Source organism: Sceloporus undulatus, chromosome 1 (genome assembly GCF_019175285.1).
Source record: "Sceloporus undulatus isolate JIND9_A2432 ecotype Alabama chromosome 1, SceUnd_v1.1, whole genome shotgun sequence".
NCBI lineage: Eukaryota > Metazoa > Chordata > Lepidosauria > Squamata > Phrynosomatidae > Sceloporus > Sceloporus undulatus.
The window spans coordinates 206,672,876-206,692,530 of NC_056522.1; the positions used below are offsets into that span (position 1 = coordinate 206,672,876).

Sequence of the window (19,655 nt, forward strand, 5' to 3'; positions counted from 1 at the left end):
GACTGGATGGCCCTTGTGGTCTCTTCCAACTCTATGATCAGCCTACTTAATACCCTAAAGATCCCATCTGATTTTAGACATTAAGTAGGGCCAGCTCTGGTTAGTACTTGGGTAGGAGACCACCAAGGAATACAAGGTGCTGTGGGCTATATTTCAGAGGAAGGAATTGGCAAAACCACTTGTGAGTATTCCTTGCCTGAGAAAACCCAATGAAATTAATGGCTCCACCATAAGTGAAGGGGCAACCAAAAGGCACATACATACAGTTCCAGTATCTATCCAGTGGTCCCCAAACTGTGCCCTTTAAGAGCTTTTGGACTTCAACTCCCAGAAGCCTCAGCCATGTTGGCCAATAGTCTGGGATTCTGGGAGCTGAAGTCCAAAATCCTTCAAAGAGCAGTTTGGGAACCACTGACTAGTTAGATTACCACACTTACCTCTTATAGTGCTGCTGTTCCACTTTGACTGCTGTGGCTGCCTCCTCCTCCTCCTGTTGCATTCTGGGATTTGGAGTTTAAAGGGCGCGCTTCAGAATCCTCAGCCAGAGAGCTCTTAGGCCTCACTGGACTACAAGCCCCAGAATGCAACAGGAGTCAGTCAAAGTGGAATAGCAGCACTCGAAGGGGGCAGCGTGGTAATGTGGGAAGGACGCTAGGCCAGGGTTTGAAGCCTAGCTTGGCCCTAGGAATCCCACTAGGTGACCTTGGGCAGTAAGTCACACTCTCTCAGCCTCAGAGGAAAGCAATAGCAATCCGCCTCTGAACAAAACTTGCCAAGAAAACCCCGCGAAGGCAGGCAGCAACAACAACCACAACCGGGGCGTTCCCTCCAGGGGTGCCTTAGTGGGCCCCTGGTCTCGTCTGAATCCAGCCCTTCCCATGACACGTGTCTCGGCCTCCTTCCTTCCAGGCGCCCTTTCCCCTCTCCAGTCTCCGCCCAAGAGGGAAGCCAGGCCCGCCTGTTCCGCCGGCTCCTCCTGCTCCTGCTCCTGAGGCGGAGGGGCAGCAGCATTCGCACTCGGAGCAGCAGGAGCAGCGTGGCGGCCTCCTCTCTCGCTCTCGGCCTGTGTCCCTGGGCCCAGGACCCAAGGCTCTCCGGGAGACAAGGTGAAGAGGCCAGGCCTCGCTCGGAAGGGAAGGGCAGGGCAGCCAGGGAGGGAGGCCTGGCTGAGGCCCCAGCGGCCCCCCATTTTGTCTCTGAGAGAAGCAAGGAAGGAAGGCAGGCAGGCTCCAGGCACAGAGTCCAGGGCCCTTGGGGCGCAAGGGGGGGCGGCGGTGGCCCAGGAGCACAGGCCCCTGGGTGGGGGCCCCAGGGAGGGATCCCCCTGGCAGACACACTGCCTCGGCCAAGAAGGAGAGGCGGGAGGGCGGCCCTTCAGTGGGACTCAGGGCCTGGGGGGGGGACTGTGGGGAGAACACGCCTCCCTCCTGCTCCTCTTCCCCTTCCTTCTCCTCCTCCCCTTCTTCCTCTTCCCTGTTTCCTTCCTCCTCTTCCACTTCCTTTTCCCTTTCTTCTTCTTCCTTTTCCTTCTCATCCTCCTCCACATCCTCCTCTTCTCCCTCCTCCACCTCTTCCTCTTTTCTTCCTCCACTTCTTCCCCCTTTTCCTCCTTCCCTCTCTTCTTCTTCCTCCACCTCTTTCTCCTCTTTTCTTCCTCCTCCTCTTCATCTTCCTCCTCCTCCACCTTTTCCTCTTCATTTCCTCTTCCTCTTCTTCTTCTTCCTCTACTTCCTCCCCTTCTTCCTCTTCCTCTTCTTCCTTGTCTTCCGTCTCTTCTCCTCCACCTTTTCCTCTTCATTTCCTCCTCTTCTTCTTGCTCCTCCACCTCCTCCTCTTCTTCCTCTTCCTTTTCCCCCTTGTCTTCCTTCTCTTCTTCATCCTCCACCTCTTCCTTCTCCTTTTTCCTCCTCTTCATCTTCCTCCTCCTCCTCTTTCTCCTCCTCTTTTAAACTTAGAGAGCGCAGAGTTCACTATTAAGTGACATAGAAATGTAAATGCTATTGCTATCCCTCCTCCTCCTTCCTCCCTCCTGTTCCTTCTCCTCTTCTTCCTTCTCTTCCTTTTCCTCCTGTCATCTTGCTTGAGCATCTCAGGTTGCAGCCACACTGCAGAAATAATCCAGTTTGACCCTGATTTAACTGCCCTGACTCCAGGCTATGGAATCCTGGGATTTGCACTTCTGTGGGACGTTTAGGCTTTCTCTGAAGATCCAGCATAGTGTGCTGATTCGAGTGTTGGAATACATCAGAGGTGTTCTATGCTGCAGTGTGTACTCTGGAGACCAGGAATCGATTCCCAGGCGGCTCTGGAAACCCACTGGGTGACTTTGGGCAAGTTACACACACTCAGTCTCAGAGGAAGGCAACTGCAAGCTTCCTTTGGACAAACCTCACCAAGAAAACTCCATGACAGGTTTCCTTTAGGGTTGCCATATGTTGGAAATGACTTGAAGGCGCACAACAACAACAACCGTCAGAGAGCTGATGGGTCTAGGCTGTGGCGTACTGGGATTTGTAGTGGCACCAGAGCTCTCTGACAGGGAAGGCTAAATGTCTCACAAAAGTACTATTCCCAGGAGGCCATAGCCATGAATGGTGGCAATTAAAGCAGTGTCAAGCTGGATGTTTCTGCAGTGCAGAGGAGATGGAGCAGATTGGTGATGGTAGAGCTGGGTGTGGGGTGCTCCATTTCAATCCCTTCTTGGGCTCACTGAGCTGGGTGTTTTTAGCCCAGCTTTGCCAGGGGATTTTTGCAGAAGCTGCCACAAGTCAACTTCTACTACCTTGAGGGGGTTGTGTGGTGTGGGGAGGGTGCCATGCACAGTCCCTGGCTGGAGTCTGGCCTCTGACCCTTTGGTGTCTCTTGGGCATTGGAAAAGACTTCTTCCTCCTCCCTTTGTGGTTATAGATGGCTGCCATGGTTCCCCAAAAAAGTATGTGGGAGTTTTCAGAAAGAACATGTCGGTGTTCATTGCTGTGTGTCTGAATACATTCTTGCCTTTGGAGGTTGGAGATGGAGTTTGGGATTGAAATTATTCTGTGTTTTCTGTTTTTCATTTCAGATGCCCCCCAAAAAGGGAGGTGATGGAATTAAGCCACATCCTATCATCGGGCGATTTGGAACATCCCTAAAAATTGGCATTGTTGGATTGCCAAATGTTGGGTAGGTGATTAAAGGGAATAGCTTTGCTTAGTCATTCAAAAAGGCAGTAGGCCCTCATGAATACACTAGAGGTGTTCTGTTCTGCAGTGTGTACACTTTGAAGTGTGAGACCCAAGTATTTTGTGTGACTCTTCTTCCTTTTGTGTGTGTGTCTTCAAGTTGCCTGTCCACTTATGATGACTCTATGAATTTCATAGGATTTTCTTAGGCAAGGAATACACAGAGTTGGTTTTACTACTTCCTTCATCCGAAATATTGCCTACAGCACCTGCTATAAATTGCCAGTCTCCAATCCAAATACTAACCATGACTTTGCTAAGTTTCCAAAATCAAACAGGATTCCTTTTAGGATATTTAGCCCTGTATTCTTCCTAAACGATGCTTATTTTTTTACTTCGGTAAGATAATTTTTACTTTGGTAAGATAAATGCTCTTGATATGACAGCACTGCTGTTTTAAAGTAGAATGTATGGATTGCTAAATCTAGTTTAATGACTAGCTTTGAAGATGCATTAATTTATATGCATGAAATAAAAAATAAATTTCTAAATCAGCTGCATCTTTTTCAAAACATGTAAATCTTTAAAAGTTGTGTTACCATTTATAAGTAAGATGGCTTTGAAATCTTAATTATGTGGCTGGGAAAGTGTGTGTTTAGTTAGATATAGAGAGAAACAGAATCTGCTGCCCTTGATAGTTTTGAAAAGTGTGCAGTGGGTAAGGGAAATTTTAGTGTTTAGCAATAATAATTAGAGGCTGATTCTTCTAACCTATCTGGGGCTGATCTATAAGGAATGGACAGCACTGAGTTTTGAGAGATGAGAGTGGAGAGGTCAAAGTACAGCAGTTTTGTCATCAGCTTGTTGGCATTTTTCTATGTGTTTACTAAAACACTGCATATGGACAGTGGTACCTATATGGAGCTTTATAACTACACAAGACTTGGGGCCTGAACAGACAGGCCAAAATAAAGCTGCTTCGGGACACTTTGGAGGTATGCTGTTTACATGATGCATGCGTCCTAGGAGGCCGGAAGCCACGCAAAAGCCAGGTTTCAATCCTAAGGACTGGAGTGCAGCTTTGGCGCAGCTTCTGGCCTCTTAAGATGCGTGTGTCATTTAAACAGCATACTTCCAAAGTGACCCAAAGCAGCTTTATTTTGGCCTGTCTGTTCAGGCCCTTAGAAAGTCTTTATAATTATACATTTTCAGTGTGCTTCCTCTGACCACCTCTGACTAGGCTAGAGGCCAGAAGTCTCTGTTTGACAGAATAGTCAAGGATTGACAGCCAAATACTAGGAAATACTGTCAGAGACAATTCAATAGCAGTAGTTGTGCAGGGCAGGTGATGTAAGAGTGGTTAAGGAAAAGATTTGTTAAAAAAGAGAGTCCGAGGTGACCAGACATCACTATTACATCTAAGTTCATAACAGATTTCTGTCATGAACTTGGATTCAATAGTGATGTCTCATCGTTGCTTATTGTTTGCTGTTCTTGTGTGCCTTCAAGTTATTTCTGACTTACAGTGACTGTGTCGTTGGGTTTGCTGTTCCCTTTCTCTGAGGTTGAGAGTGTGTGACTTCCTCAAGTTGTGGGGATTCAAACCCTGGTCTGCAGCCCTAGTCTAAAACCACTATACCACACTGTCCCTCTGACATTGCTCATGCCACTTATTTTAGTGTATTCTCATTGCATTTAATTGCAGAAATTCAAAAATAAGTGCTTTGAGTTTGTAGACATCCTTATCTAAAACAAATTAATCCGTTTCCAGGGTTTGTATTATCAAATGTAACAAAAGACAATATAAATTGGAGGAATTTTAGAGTAAAAGGAAACACTTCACTGTTTTCCCTCCTTCATATACAAAAGCCAAGGCACCGTCTGAAAGAGCTTTGTGACAGTAACAATTTACACTTTGAAATTGTGCAGGTGCAATAGTGCATGTGCAAAATAGGCAGTTGGATTCATATACAACATCTCTCTTTTTCTTTGAAAGGAAATCTACGTTTTTCAATGTATTAACCAAGAGTCAAGCCGCAGCAGAGAACTTTCCTTTCTGCACTATAGATCCAAATGAGAGCAGAGTACCTGTACCAGATGACAGATTTGATTTCCTTTGCCAGTATCATAAACCTCCAAGGTAAATACTTTAAATGTTATCATTTGTTTCTATGTAAATATAAATGCATAGGATTTCATAGTTGCAGAACAGAAACAATTCTTTCAGTAACATTCTCAAGTACAGAAAAGCTAATCTAGGCCAGGAGTGGCAGGAGTCTAAGTTTGAAAGAAAACCTTGAAAACTCTGAAATTAAAATTGAATGTCAAACCAGCTTTTGATTATTCCTGCTTAAATTGTCTGATCCTGATTTAAATTAATTCTCAAGAGTTCTGAGTTGCAGTATGTCTTTAGTACTACTGAGAGGAGGTTCAAATGTCAGAATTTTGTGAAGAAGGGAGGAAGAACAAGTGCCTCTTGCTTCATGTTTCTCTCTATTTCTTTGGTGAAATTTATCATTCTAGGATTTAAAAAATCTTGTGGTTTTATAATGTGAGGATACTTCAACTCTGGTGCTGCTCATTAGAACTGGCTTTTCAGTTGTCTAACGACCTGTATATATGGGTCAAAAAGGCCCATATTCTCCCCTGCCTCAAGTAGTCCTGTACAGATGACATAGGCCAATAGTGCTGGGCCGGAATCGGGCAGTCCAGATTATGATCCAGTGATCCCGGACCGATCCTGGGCCAAAGGTGCCTTAGCATGGGAAAAAAAGATTGGCTGTTTGCTGCGGAGTTGCTTGAAAACTCTACAGCAACAGCTGGCACATCACACAGCGCATGTGCCCTTTGCCTGCCATTGATATCATATCTTCTCTGAAAACCCCTGTTGCAGCCTATGATGTAGGATGAGAACACTTGGCCATATGTATGTAGCAAGACGCCCTATTTCCATTCTTACAGGCTGCGGCGGCGGCCTTCAGAAAAGACATGACAGCAGTGGCAGGTAAGGGACATGTGGTGGCTGCAGCTTTTTGGTGCGGTGGGCAGCAGGTGTGTAAACTGTATACCAATCACTGCACTGGCTCACGGACTGACTCAGGTTGAAACCAGGGGCAGGATACCATGATCTTGGCCTGTGATATCCTGCCTGTCTGCTCAGGCCCTAAGAGATGCAGAAGCATCCTATGTTTTCTAGATATAGGCGGCCAAGCAAATTAACTCCTCATGCCATCATAGTGGAACAGTTGGTCTGTGCAATGTTGCCCACCTCTCACCTACCCCACTGGATCTCTGCTAAAGAGTGGAAGCACCGTATATTGATAATCACTACTGTTTTCTGCTAACGATTTTGGATTGAGTTAAATTATCTGAAAAATGGAAAGGAGAATAGCTAGATGTATTTAGGGAAGATGCTAAACAATTAAAGTAGATATTTCATTACAGTGGGTGTTTGAAAATGGAAAAAGCAAAACTCCTTGTTTAATTTCTTAAAATGGGCTTTTTATGCATGGCTTGTTTCTTTCTGCAGTTGAAGCAGAAAGGCTACTCTTCAGCACTCATTGGTTTCCCATGAAGAATGTTGTAGAAAATGTAACTAATGCTTTGATACTGCCCTTCTGTTTTTAAACATAGAAGTGTCTTTGTTTTAATTATCAACCCTGTATAAATACATTGGTTTATTTCTGAAGTCATTAATAATTTCTATAGCCTGTATTTCCTATTTTTAATTTGCTCCTCTGAAAACTTTGGTTCTGGTTTTCCTTGGGAGCTATAAACCATGTGGGTTGTATGAAGTAAAGAAACTGCTAAATTTAAAATATGAGATTTGTTTCCCATGCAGGAACAGTTAAAAGGCTGTTATCCCTCCCCACATATTCAGACGAAGCAATAGTAAAAAGATGAAGGACTCTTAAGAATGATTTTTTTCAGTTACTATTTAAATATTTAAAAATAGCCAATCCACATGTCATGATAATAATACAACACCTGTTTTAAAAAAATCAAATAAGAGCAGGTAAAAAGTCAGAAAAATGGCAGCTTGAGCATGTTGCAAGATAGTAATTAAGGCACATCTTTGAGTGTTAGGTAGAACACTTCTTGGAACAGGTAAAGTTGACATAAAAGCAAAAATACCTCTGGTTACTGCCAGACCCTGGACTCCACACCTAGGATAGATCCTGAAGAGCCACGCTATGAACCTAAGATTTCACAGAGAGTGAGAATTGTCTTCCAGATGCCTAACATCTACATGAAACTGCTGGGAGTTTGGGATTTGGTGTCACCAGTATGCTGACATGAAACAGTTTTTCAGTTCCTGCAGAAGCATAGTATCCCAAATATGTTCTCACAACTTATTCTATGATTTATAGAAGGTTGCTTAAGCTATAGCTTGCATGTACATGGAAGTGTGAAGTGACTGCACTGTAGGAATCATTGGCTTGAGATTCCTGTAGTACAGTTTCTTGTGCAACAGTGCAATTTAAAACAACCATACAAGCAGATACTTATGGTGCACTAGTGTTTAATAGCTCATACTTTAGTTTTTGTTATCCTTGATTAATATTCTAGTTCTTGAGCTTTTTACTACATTGGAGAGGTACTGCTTTTTCTTGGTCATTATCCCTCTTTTTAGCCTTCAGTATTGTTGTCTTACAAATACTTTAAACAACTAAAAGCTTGATTTTAGAATATCTGCCCACTAACCACAGACATTCTTAATTTCTTCTGTCCTCTATCCCCCAATTACTAATTGGAGGTCGTTGTACCACCACAGCTATTTTACTGTCTCATAGAAATCTCAGAATTTCTTTTTTAACCTATTATTTTTCTTTCTTTTTCTGCCATGGGCACTGAAATTATTGGAGTATCTGGAATGCTATGTAATTAATTTTTTAAATTTTATTAGAGTACTTACAGTATATCCCACCCTTCAGTCCTAAAGGCTATCAGAGCAGCTTACAATTATTATTTTTAATTAGACGGTTCCCTGCCCTCAGGCTTACAATCTAAAAAGACATGACACAAAAGGAGAAGGGAATGGTGGTGGGAAGGGGATCAGGTCCAGCAGTTCTTCTCTCCCTCTAAGGCCTGGACCAAGAAGGCAGAGGGACTGGAGAGAAGGTTGTTCTCCTTAGTTCAGGCCAGGCCCGATGGAGCTGGCAGGCTTCACTCTCCCTCTGATGATGTAGATGGCAAAGGGAGGGCTCATAAATACACTTGTCCCTCCACATTTGCTGGGATTAGGGGCACAGGAACTCTGTGAATGTGAAAAAACAGCAAATAACCAATTATTATTATTATAGTTTATTTTTCTAGCATTATAAATGTACACAGCGCTGTACATACAAACAAAAACACTGTTTTTACCTGAGAGAACATCTCTCTAGGAATCTCTGCTAGACATTGGTCATAGAATTGCGCTGGAATTGCTACAAATGCCCAGTGGAGTATTCTCTCTAGGAAGCTGTAGGTACTTCAGCGCGACTTTTGGTTAAAGGTGAACATAAAGTTGTGGTGGAGAACCTAGATATTCCTAGAAAGAACATATCGATAAAATCAGTGAATAAAATCCGTGAATAATCAAATCCACAAAAGTCAAAGCCGCAAATGTGGAGGGACGAGTGTATAGTGAACATTAAAACACTCTTTGCAACAATCCTGAGCTTGTAGCTCTGAGACGTGTAAATTTATGGGAAACTTTAGTTTTGATCTCTTGAAGATGTGAATATGATGTGAAATTTGACGAGGGAGCTCAAAGAGGCTTTCCCCCCCTTATTCTGAATAGGCTCAGTTGGTCACTTGGAGGGAGATTGTACACATCTGTAGGTTCTTGTTGCAGTTGTCTATCACTACATTGGCTTATACTGTTAATCATGAAAACCTTGCATTATCTTTCAGTAAAATTCCAGCCTTCTTGAATGTAGTGGATATTGCTGGCCTCGTGAAAGGTGCCCATGCTGGACAGGGACTAGGAAATGCCTTTTTGTCACACATTAGCGCCTGTGACGGAATCTTCCATCTACTGCGTATGTACACTTGATTTTTTCATCAGTTTTTTTTAATTATTTAAAAAGGGGGTTTTCCTGTATAAGGAGCGTCATTAAAAAAAAGCCTGTGCAACATCAGGTTGGTAAAGGCATATTTCTTAATAAAATTTAAGATGACAACACCCTCTTTCCACTGAAACAGTGATATCAACCAAAAAATGATGTATTTCCATTCTGATCTTTGGTTCTAATTTATTATTATTATTATTATTATTATTATTATTATTATTATTATTTCATTTTCGTATATTCCACCTTTCTCCCAATATAGGGACTCAAGGCGGTGTGTGAAACTTTTCAGTAAGTAGTTCAGAGCTTGGAAATAAGATACAAAATAACAAGTTACTTGTAATTATTTATTTTTGTGGCATATACTAAGGCATGAACAAGTTATGTTAGAGGTGTAATGTAGAAAGGAATAACTTTTTGAGATGCGATTGGTTTTTTATTTTTATATTCACAAGGATTGGGAGTCTATTTAGGTGTGATAGCCTTAGCTTTGAGATGTTTGTGTTTTTAAATTAACTAAATAGATTAGGAACAAGCAAAATCTGCAATTGTAATGGTAACTAATGGGCCTAAACAGACAGGCCAAAATAAAGCTGCTTTTTCAGGTCACTTTGGAGATATGCTGTTTAAATGATACATGCGTTCTAAGAGGCCAGAAGCTGCACCAAAACCACGCTCCAGTTCTAAGGACTGGAGCTCAGCTTTGGCACAGCTTCTGGCCTCTTAAGATTGTGTGTGTCATTTAAACAGTACCTCCAAAGTGACCCAAAGCAACTTTATTTTGGCCTGTCTGTTTGGGCCCTAATGACTTCTTCTCTGGAATGGGAACTATTTTTTTTTTAAAAAGTAACTTCCCAAGATCTGATAGTATGTTCTGTAGATACTGTGATTAAGTGATATTGAAGTATATTTACTTCTCATATGTTTGAATTATTGAGTAATGTAATATTAATTTATGTGTGAAAGTTCAGATTTTTAACTATAAGGAGCAAAATGTTCATAAAAATTGGATTGAGAAAAAACATAGCAGAAATTCAGTTACTTGTCCCATTTAGAATAGTCTTATTTACTGTAGTCAGTTGCTGATTGGGAACTGCACATTTATGTAAATTCCACTGATTCAGTAGGTCTGCTCTATTTTGAACTAGGAACTGGACTTAGGCCTTTCCCCCTACTTTCCTCAGAAGAGGAAATAACTGTTTTAGGATCACAAATTAAGGGTATTTAAGAATAAATAGAATATCTAGAATATCTTGGACTGAGTTGGTTGTGAAGATAGATTCATGAACTGATAGAATACTTCAGTTATGGGCGAAAAAGATTGTGCCAAAGGAGTGGTATCTCACCGCCCCTTGGATTGCTGGGTTGGGGCTGTGGCAACTGCATACCATGCCCTCAACCCAGTGTTTTGCCGGCTAAAAAAGAAGCGGCAGGAAGTTGCTACTTTTTGAGCCGGGAAAAAGCTGGCTTTTCTGCTGCAGTGGTGGCTTTTCGACACTGCTGTGGTGTGCGGTGTCTAAATGCCACCCTGCTGGAGCACAGAAAAGCTGCCACCATGTAGTCGGTTGGGCTGCTTCCTGGCAGTCTCCCTACGGCTTGTGGGTGTGCGGCATCTAAGCAACACACTCCCAAGCTGCTGAGTAGCTGCTGCAAAGGGACTTAGAAAGCCAAAATCTTAAGCTTGTGTGAGTTGACTTTTGTCTACAACAACCTCTCCTCTCCTTTGTCGGTCCCCTTCCAAAACCTGTTCCAGAAAGTTCCCCAATTCTTTAGAGCAGATTTAGAGAGCCCACAGAGGTATGCAAGGGGAGGTAGAAATATCCTTCTTGTGATTCTATTCATGAAAATCATGCTTTCAGTGAGGTTTTTGGCTTTATTCAAGTTATATACATGTTAAATTTGATTGTGGTTAGAAAATCTTGAAATTCTTGTATGAGCAACAAAAGGATGCTAGTGAATCAGGTTTCATTATCATTGTTTTGGCTTTGAGTCACAGTAGGTTAAGGGCCATAGTGGTTAAATCTGTAGATTATTACTGATACTTAGTCACAGTTTATTTTAAAATACTAAATAATGTTAGATTGCTTATTCAAACTTGATACGGCCATATTCAGCATTGCTAACTGACATGATATTTTATAGTATCATGTTTGCATTTTCTCGGAGCCAACAATAGAATATGGGTAATTTATACAGTTCAGGGGTGAATTCCCTCTGTTTACTAGCAGAATAAAACATTTTACTAACAAAGTAAAGTTTAAAACATAGCTAGTCAAACATTTTTCTCCAAGTCAGTATATTACAATCCAGTGAAACAATACAATTGCTTTGTCTAGTCAGCTTTTCTTGTAATCCTGCTTCAAATCTAGTTTTATATCTGCTCCTCACTTCAAAAAGGAGTATTGATCTGTAGCCTCAGTTATGAAGTTGATTTGTATCTTATGAAGCAATACAAATGTTTTATTCTTATTGCTTTCTAATTGTTACATCAAGTCACAATGAAACAGGTATGTGCATACTTAAAAATAATTAAAGGCATCCCTTTTAGTTTTGGAAACAATTTTTATTTTTACCCGGGTGCTAATTGTATCTCCTGATATGTCAGTGAGTATGTGCACATTTTAATTTTAGAAAATGATGCTTAGTAACACATCCAAAATAGACCAGCAATGGTGCTCCTGCTCTTGGCAGCACCAGGTATATTTATTACAACAACTATATTGGTTACCAATTTATTTCTGCTCTGAACTCAAACTCTGGTGGCCTACCTTTAAGACCCTAAATAACTTGGCTTCAGAACATCCTAGATTAGAAACAGTGTTCTCTTGTAGGGACTGCCTGTTCTTTAAGACCTGTGGAAGATACACTTATTTGTGTCTTAATGGTGGTGGAGGCATGATTGGTTGTGTCTGTTGCTGTTCCACAGTTGTGGAATTCTTTGTTATGGGAATTTGGTTAGCCTTTTCTTTATTGGCCTCAGCTATATGGTGATGATGCATTTGTCTGACAAGATATTGGACCTGTCAGAATGATGTTTTAAACTGAGTCCTTTTTCTGAAAGCTATTTGCACACTATCCTGAGTGCTCTTTTGTAATAGAAGAATAAAGAAGAATTGTCCGTACTGAAATGTAATCCTCTAAAATAATTTGGAAATATTTTTGTGATTAATAGGCATTCCATTCATCATCCTTATTAGATGATGATAACTAGTTTATGTTTCCCCCCTAAACCAATTACAACAGTTTTGAGCTTAAAAATAATACAAGAAAAAAAATCTCAGAATTCCAACAAAAGCCCATTGGTTACACAAACAGCTTCTGTATAGACGGCCCTTCTTATACACAGATTTTTTATACACGGATTAAACCATCCATGGTTTGAAAATGTTCAAAAAAAGTAAAAATTTCAAATATCAAACCTTGATTTTCCATTTTTATAAGGGACACCATTTTGCTATGTCATTAAATTTAATGGGACTTGAGCATCCACAGATTTTGTTATCCGTGGGGGATCTTGGAACCAAACTCCAGTGTATAACACGGGTCCACTGTACTAGTATATAGACCTAGAGTCGTAGAAGCTTAGAACTAGAAAGGGATGCAAGGACCGCTTAGTCCAACATCCTGCCATTCAGGAATACACAACTACCTTAGATGGCAGTAAAAGGGCAGCTTAATGCTGCCTCTTTGAGTGCTGGATTGGGGCTGCAGCAACTGCAGCCTGATCCGGCATTTTTCCAGTGCAAAAAGAAGTGCATAATGCTGCTCCTTTTTGCGCTAGAAAAAAGGTGCCCCTTTCACCATTGTGGTGGCTCTTCTTCACTCCTGCAGCATGCAGTGTCTAATCCAGGGGTAGGCAACCTGCGGCCCGTGGGCCGGATGTGCCCGGCGAGGCCTTGGGACTGGCCCCGCCTGGTCCTGCCACCGATGCCGACGGGGCCTTGGCGTTGCGCGAGGGGCAGTGGTGGCAATTGCTATAGAAGCCTCAGAAAAATGGCATTTATCTAACATTTTTAAAAAAAAATCAGCAAAGTTTTCGCGTGCCTCCTCCATTTTTATTAAAAAGTGCCCTCCATTTGAAAATTTTGTCCACATTTGCCTGGTTTATTATTTATTAGATTTTTTTAAAAAATTATTTACTTATTATTTTTGGCTTCGGCCCCCCAGTTGGCTGAGGGACAGCAACCCGGCCCCCCCGGCTTAAAAGGGTTGCCTACCCCTGGTCTAATCACTGTGCCACAGGAGCATTTCCACGCTGCCCGCCATCTGGTCAGGCAGGCGGTGTGACTCCAGCTTGGGGGCAGAGTCGGGGCATGCAGTGTATGGCCACCATGCCCCACTCCACCCCCAAGCTGGCTCTTACTGCTGGTCTACTTTCCCTCTTAGTTAACAAAGCATCCTTTTTACAAAGTCTTTTTACAGGAGCCAACCCATACCCTCCTCCTCCTTGTCTTTTGTCTGTCTGGAAGTTTTCCTGTACCATTGGCAGTGGGAAGATGTTGAAGGGAGTCATGGAGAAAGAGCAACTTTCAGTTTCGGGTTTCAGCAGCATGGCTGCGGTAAGCGAGGCAATGAAGTTTGACCTGGAAAAGAATGGGATTCTACTCTAGGTGATCCTGCTATATCTGTGTGTGCTTACGTACAATAGGCAAGGTAAACAGCTGCCTCCAGAAGCATTTGCTGAGCATGTGTGGAGTGCAATACAGAAAGAAAAGGGAAAAGCAGATTAGCCTGCCTCACTAGCTACCCTGGCATGTTGAAAAAGCATACATCTGTTTTGCCACCATAAAAAACATTACAAAGTGGAGGCTGGTGAAAGGAAAATATCTTCCCCAGATGGATTTTGGAAGAAGCATTCATGTCGTCTCTAGACAATACACAGTGCTTTTGCTTTCTTGTGCAAGTCTTGTTGAATTGTTCTTTTTTGTGGTGCTGGAACCTATCCCCATCCTTTCTATGTTATTTCTACCTCTAGTACCAAAGTTTCTGTTAAAGACGTAAAGCCTGGGTATACATCTTCATTAACTGAACGTTCTTGAGTGCCTTCAAGTTGTTTCTGATTTATGGTGACTCTAAGGTGAACCTATCATGGGGTATTCTAGGCAAGATTTGTTCAGAGGAGGTGTGCCTTTGCCTTCTTTTGAGGCAGAAAGAGCGTGACTACTACTACACCACAGATAATTGAGGTATACCTGTAAAGCACTCCTGAAATATATGCCCTTCAAATTTACCTTTAAGGAACTCCAAACAAGCCCCCCAGCAGTCTGTTCTACTGTCAAACAGGTCTTACCAATCAAGAGGTTCTTCTTAATGTAATTTAAATCTGTTGGTTCATGTGATTCTGAGAGCCAATTTGGTGTATTGATTTGGATGTTGGACTAAGACTCTGGAAACCAGGGTTCAAATCCCTGCTCGACCATGGAAACCGACTGGGTGACCTTGGGCAAGTCACTCTCAACCTCAGAGGAAGGCAGGGGCGAACCTCTTCTGAACAAATCTTGCCAAGAACACCCCAAAGTCAGAAACAACTTGAAGACACACAATCAAGGTTTGTGTTCTAATCTCTGGAGCAACAGAAAACCATCTTGCTCCATCTTGCATCCCTTCAGATATTTAAAGATGGCTATCATGTCACCTCTGAGTCGTCTCCTCTCCAAGCTAAACATGTCCAGTTCCTTAAGTTGTACCCCATAAGGTTTGGGTTCTATACTTTTGCTTTTCCCCTAAGACATTGAAACTTGTTGATACCTTTCTTGAACTGTAGTGCCCAGTATTCCAGATGAGATCTGACCAAAGCAGAATAGAATGACACTACTACTTTCCTCTCTGCTACAACCCACACTAAATGAATCAACACCAGTACTAACTAACACATGTCAACAGATATGGAAAACAAAGCAACGGCCAACAGATTAGGAATGATCAATATACAGTACATCCCCATCCACAAAGTAGGAGATACAAAAAACTGCAGCAACTATAGGACCATAGCTCTAACCTCTCATGCAAGCAAAATCATGCTCAAAATTCTGCAACATAGACTCCAACCATACATGGAGAGAGAACTCCCAGAGGTACAAGCAGGATTCAGGAAAGGAAGAGACACTAGGGACCACATTGCAAACATACAGTGGCTAATGGAGCGCACCAAGGAATTCCAAAGGAAAATCAGCATGTGCTTTATAGACTATAGCAAGCCCTTTGACTGCATAGATCACAAAAGATTATGGAACGCCCTTAAAGACATGGGAGTGCAAACACATCTGATAGTCCTGATAGCTACTGTCAGGACAGAACATGGAAAAACAGAATGGTTCCCAATTGGCAAAGGGGTCAGACAAGGCTTGTATGCAGAACATATTATAGGAAAAGCAGGTTTGGACACAGAAGAAGGAGGAGTGAAAAATAGGAGGAAGGAATATCAACAATCTAAGATACACAGATGACACCATACTACTAGCTGAGAACATCACAGACTTGAAACAACTACAAAGAACAATGAGGAAAGTGTAAAGGCAGGCTTATTGTTGAACATAAAGAAAACAAAAATAATGACCACGGGAAATACACAGATTCAACCTAGACAATGGGGAAATAGAAACTGTAAAATAATTTTCATACCTGGGATCAAATATTGATCAGAGTGGGGACTGCAGACAAGAGATCATAAGAAGACTAAGAATGGGGAAGGCATACAACTAAAATGTAAAGACATACAACTGAGCACAAAAGTTAGAATCATACAAAACATTGTATTCCCTATTACCATGTATGGATGTGAGAGCTGGCCAGTTAAGAAAGCAGATAGGAAGATAATTAATTCATGTGAGATGTGGTGCTAGAGAAGAATGCTGAGGTTACCATAGACAGCCAAGAAGTCAAACAAATGGGGCCTAGAGCAATCAAACCAGAAATCTATCTGGAAGCCAAGATGACTCGACTGAGACTGTTGTACTTGGCCACATCATGAGGAGGCATGATTCATTGGAAAAAAACAATAATGCTAGGAAAGGAAGAGGGAAGCAGAAAGAGACGAAGGCCACATGCTAGATGGATTCACTGTATTAAGGAAGTCATGGGTATGAATTTGCAGGACCTGAGCAGAGCAGTGGAGCATAGGGAGTCTTGGAGATGTCTCATCTACAGGGTCATCGTGGGTCGAGATCGACTCGAGAGTGGATAACAACAGCAACAACAAACTACTTTCCTTGATCTGGATATGGTGCTCCTGGTGATGCAGCCTAAGAATGCAAAGACGTTTTGGTCACTGCATCACACTATTAACTTACTTTGATAATGGTTTCCTGGCATACGTTACACATTGTAACATTAGCTACCCACCCCCACATGGCCTCATGGAGGCTGTCATGGCCAGTTCATCACATCTTCTTTTTGGCTCCTACACTACACTCCAATACACATTCATATGTTTATTGACTAACCTTGGCTTTAGGCAACATCCTTGTCTTGTCCTCCAGCAACCATTATTAAAACTGAATTTGTCACCTCATCTCCACATCCACAAAGTTTTGCATTCCTATGGCCATTCAAACACATAGACTGCTGTATTGATCTGCCCTTGGGCTTTTCACTCTAACAAATGCATCTGAGGAAGTAGACTCAAATATATGAAAGTTTATGCTACCAACTTCTATCTTTCAGTTAATCTCAAATTTGCTGCAAGATCCCTTTACATACTGATTTTCCAGACTAACACAGCTGTGTCTTTGAACTGTTGACTTATATTCAGCTGTGATCTACTAAGACCCTTAGATCCTTTTTCTCATGTACGTACTGCTTTCAAATCAGATATCAGGTTACACCTTCCAGTGTGTAAAATCTATTCTACTATTTACAGACTGTTTTTCCACAATAAAAAGTTAGATGTTTTTCTAGATGTCTGGTCACCCCCCCCCCCCCAAGTACTTACTGTACATGTAGTGGTAACCCTGGTTTGCCATGAACAGGCAACATGCTGGTGTGCACTACTCCAGTCACTCTAGCTTCCAGCATGAGTGGCTAAACCTCTATCAGCATGCTGTTTTCCTTCTCTGTTTTTTTTCCCTCCCAACAATCCAGGGTTTGTAATGGTTTCAAATAAACTAACCATGGAGCAAAGGTTCATAAGTGATCAACATACACCAGAATGAAGAAGTTCTTTACTGTTGCTGAGATTTCAACAACAAAGGCGGTTTAAGATCAGAACTTATACTATATCCTGTTAACCTGTATTTCACTTTGTTGTTGTTGTGTTCTTTCAAGTCACTTTTGACTTATGGCAAACCTAAAGTAACCCTGTTACAGGGTTTTCTTGGCTAGATTCGTTCAGCGAGGGTTTGCCATTGTCTTCTTCTGAGGTTAAAAAGTGTGATTTGCCCAAAGCCACCCAGTGGGTTTACATAGCCATCCTGGGTTTTGAACCCTGCTCTTTCAAAGTCTTAGTCCACCTCTCAAACCAATACACCGCACTGGTTCAGGGCCTGTACTTCACTAATAACACAAATCAGAATCTTGCACAATATTGTAGGAAGAAAAGGAAAGAAACGTAAGCCACCTTTCTGCATCTTATTCTGCAGTGAATACAAAGAAAACATCAGCATTTTTATGGCATTAGTGGTGTATCAGCTGTAAGATACATGTATGGTTGTGTAAAAATACTTAGAATAGTCTACATTCTGGGTTCATATAACATCCACTAACCTGAATGAGTTTTTAATAATGATGGACCCAATTCTTTAGTTTATATGGTTTTTTTTATAAACACCATGAGAAGACTAGTACATTTTTGAAACCTGCATAGCAATGTCTACCATTGTTTTTACACTGTTGTGCAAATTTTAAAAATGAAGCCTTCTCTTGGTGGCTATAAAACAGTCACTTTTTTTTTTGAAGACTAGTTTGAATGATTCCCTGCCTGCCCACCCTCACAGACATGTGTACTAGCTTATATCTGGGTGCTTATGCATAAAAATCCTATAGTGCAGATGAAACAGTGTGATAAACCGTTTTGTGTGAAAACTCATATGCATACCTCTTGTTTTGTCTAATGACTGTGTTTTTTAAAAATCATAGTTTGATGAAGGTGCAGGATAAACCGGGGGAGGGGGGAGATATTGTGTGATGAGTTTCTTTTGGGGAAAAAATATTTGAAGTTTTAAAAATTCTCATAGAAATGCTTGACCATCTTACAGGTTTTCTGAAAATGCTTGATAGGACTTGGATTTAGCATTGGCAATATCTCCTTTTCCTCCTAGCTCTAAATTCTCTAGGCATGTTGTATTTTTATGGTCTGAAAGTAGAAATCATCCCTGCTGATAGATATTGTTGGAAACTGCTTGTAGCAGAGGGGAGATGTATGATGATATCACTTAGCCACACTCCATTGCACCACCATTTTAGTGAACAAAGCTAGAGCCAGATCTCATTCCCTCAGCATGTATGGTTTTCCTTTGGCAATTATAGTAGTTCTGTCTGTGCAGCTCTACTTGGGCTGTGATACTTTTACTGCATTTGTACTGTTTACAGAAACTTGTAACTTGAGTGTTAAATGTTCATTTTGAGATGAAATGAAAACCCTTAGAAGTGTCAGCACATCATAGTTTTGGATTACCATTGATTTTATTGTTTAAAGCCATAAAGAGCAAGACTAGTTTTTACAATGAAAACAATACAGGTTGAGTCTCCCATATCTGGAAAGTGCTTGGGAGAAGAAATATTCAGATTGTTACATGCTTCTAAATTTTACCCACTGGTCAAATCAAATTCATAATTTTGGCCCCAAAATCTTGTTTTGTACATAGATCATTTATAGATGGGTGTGTGTGTTGTTTGTTATATAATATACTATATATATATATATCTATAATCTGGGGTAGAATTCAAATATATAGCTGTGTTAGTCTGTAGAATCAGTACGTAGAGAGATCTTGTAGCATCGGTGAGACTAACTGAAAGAAAGAAATTGGCAGCATGAGCTTTTGTAGACTCGGTCTACTTCTTCAGATGGTGGGAGTGGAAGCCAGGCACAGATGTTTATATGCCATTGGTATGTGAGAATGTCAATTCAATTTGCAAATCATTTTGTATATGGAAATGAGTTGCAGGTCCAGTTTCAACCATGGTCATTCGGGTGCACAAAGACATAGGAAACTGGTCTTTGTACTTGGTACTTGGAGATGAACTGGCAGATCTAGTTTTTGCAATGGGACTAGCCGTGATGAGGGAGTAGATGAATGTAGGGCACCCATGAGGATGGGGTCAGATAGTGTTGAAGATTCTCTCTCTCCTCTCTCTCTCTATATAATATATAAGTGGGGTAGTTGGTGTACTGTATCAAAGTCTAGAAAAATCTTACAATAGGGCCAATGGTGTTTTGGACTAATGGAAGCATTGCTGATAGTCTAAGGCACTGGTACTCAGTCTTTGATCTTCCAGATGG

General features: G+C 41.5%; 1 protein-coding gene across 1 annotated transcript in view; it reads left to right on the plus strand.

Annotated features, from left to right (window-relative positions):
• The first annotated feature begins 924 nt into the window (after positions 1-924).
• OLA1 (Obg like ATPase 1) overlaps positions 925-19,655 on the plus strand; it is a 134,612-nt gene continuing 115,881 nt past the window's right edge. Inside the window, exons 1-4 of the mRNA XM_042442291.1 lie at positions 925-1,106; positions 3,062-3,162; positions 5,158-5,301; positions 9,060-9,187. Coding sequence (XP_042298225.1) covers positions 3,062-3,162; positions 5,158-5,301; positions 9,060-9,187 — 373 coding nt within the window. The 5' untranslated portion in view covers positions 925-1,106. The remainder of the gene's footprint in view (positions 1,107-3,061; positions 3,163-5,157; positions 5,302-9,059; positions 9,188-19,655) is intronic.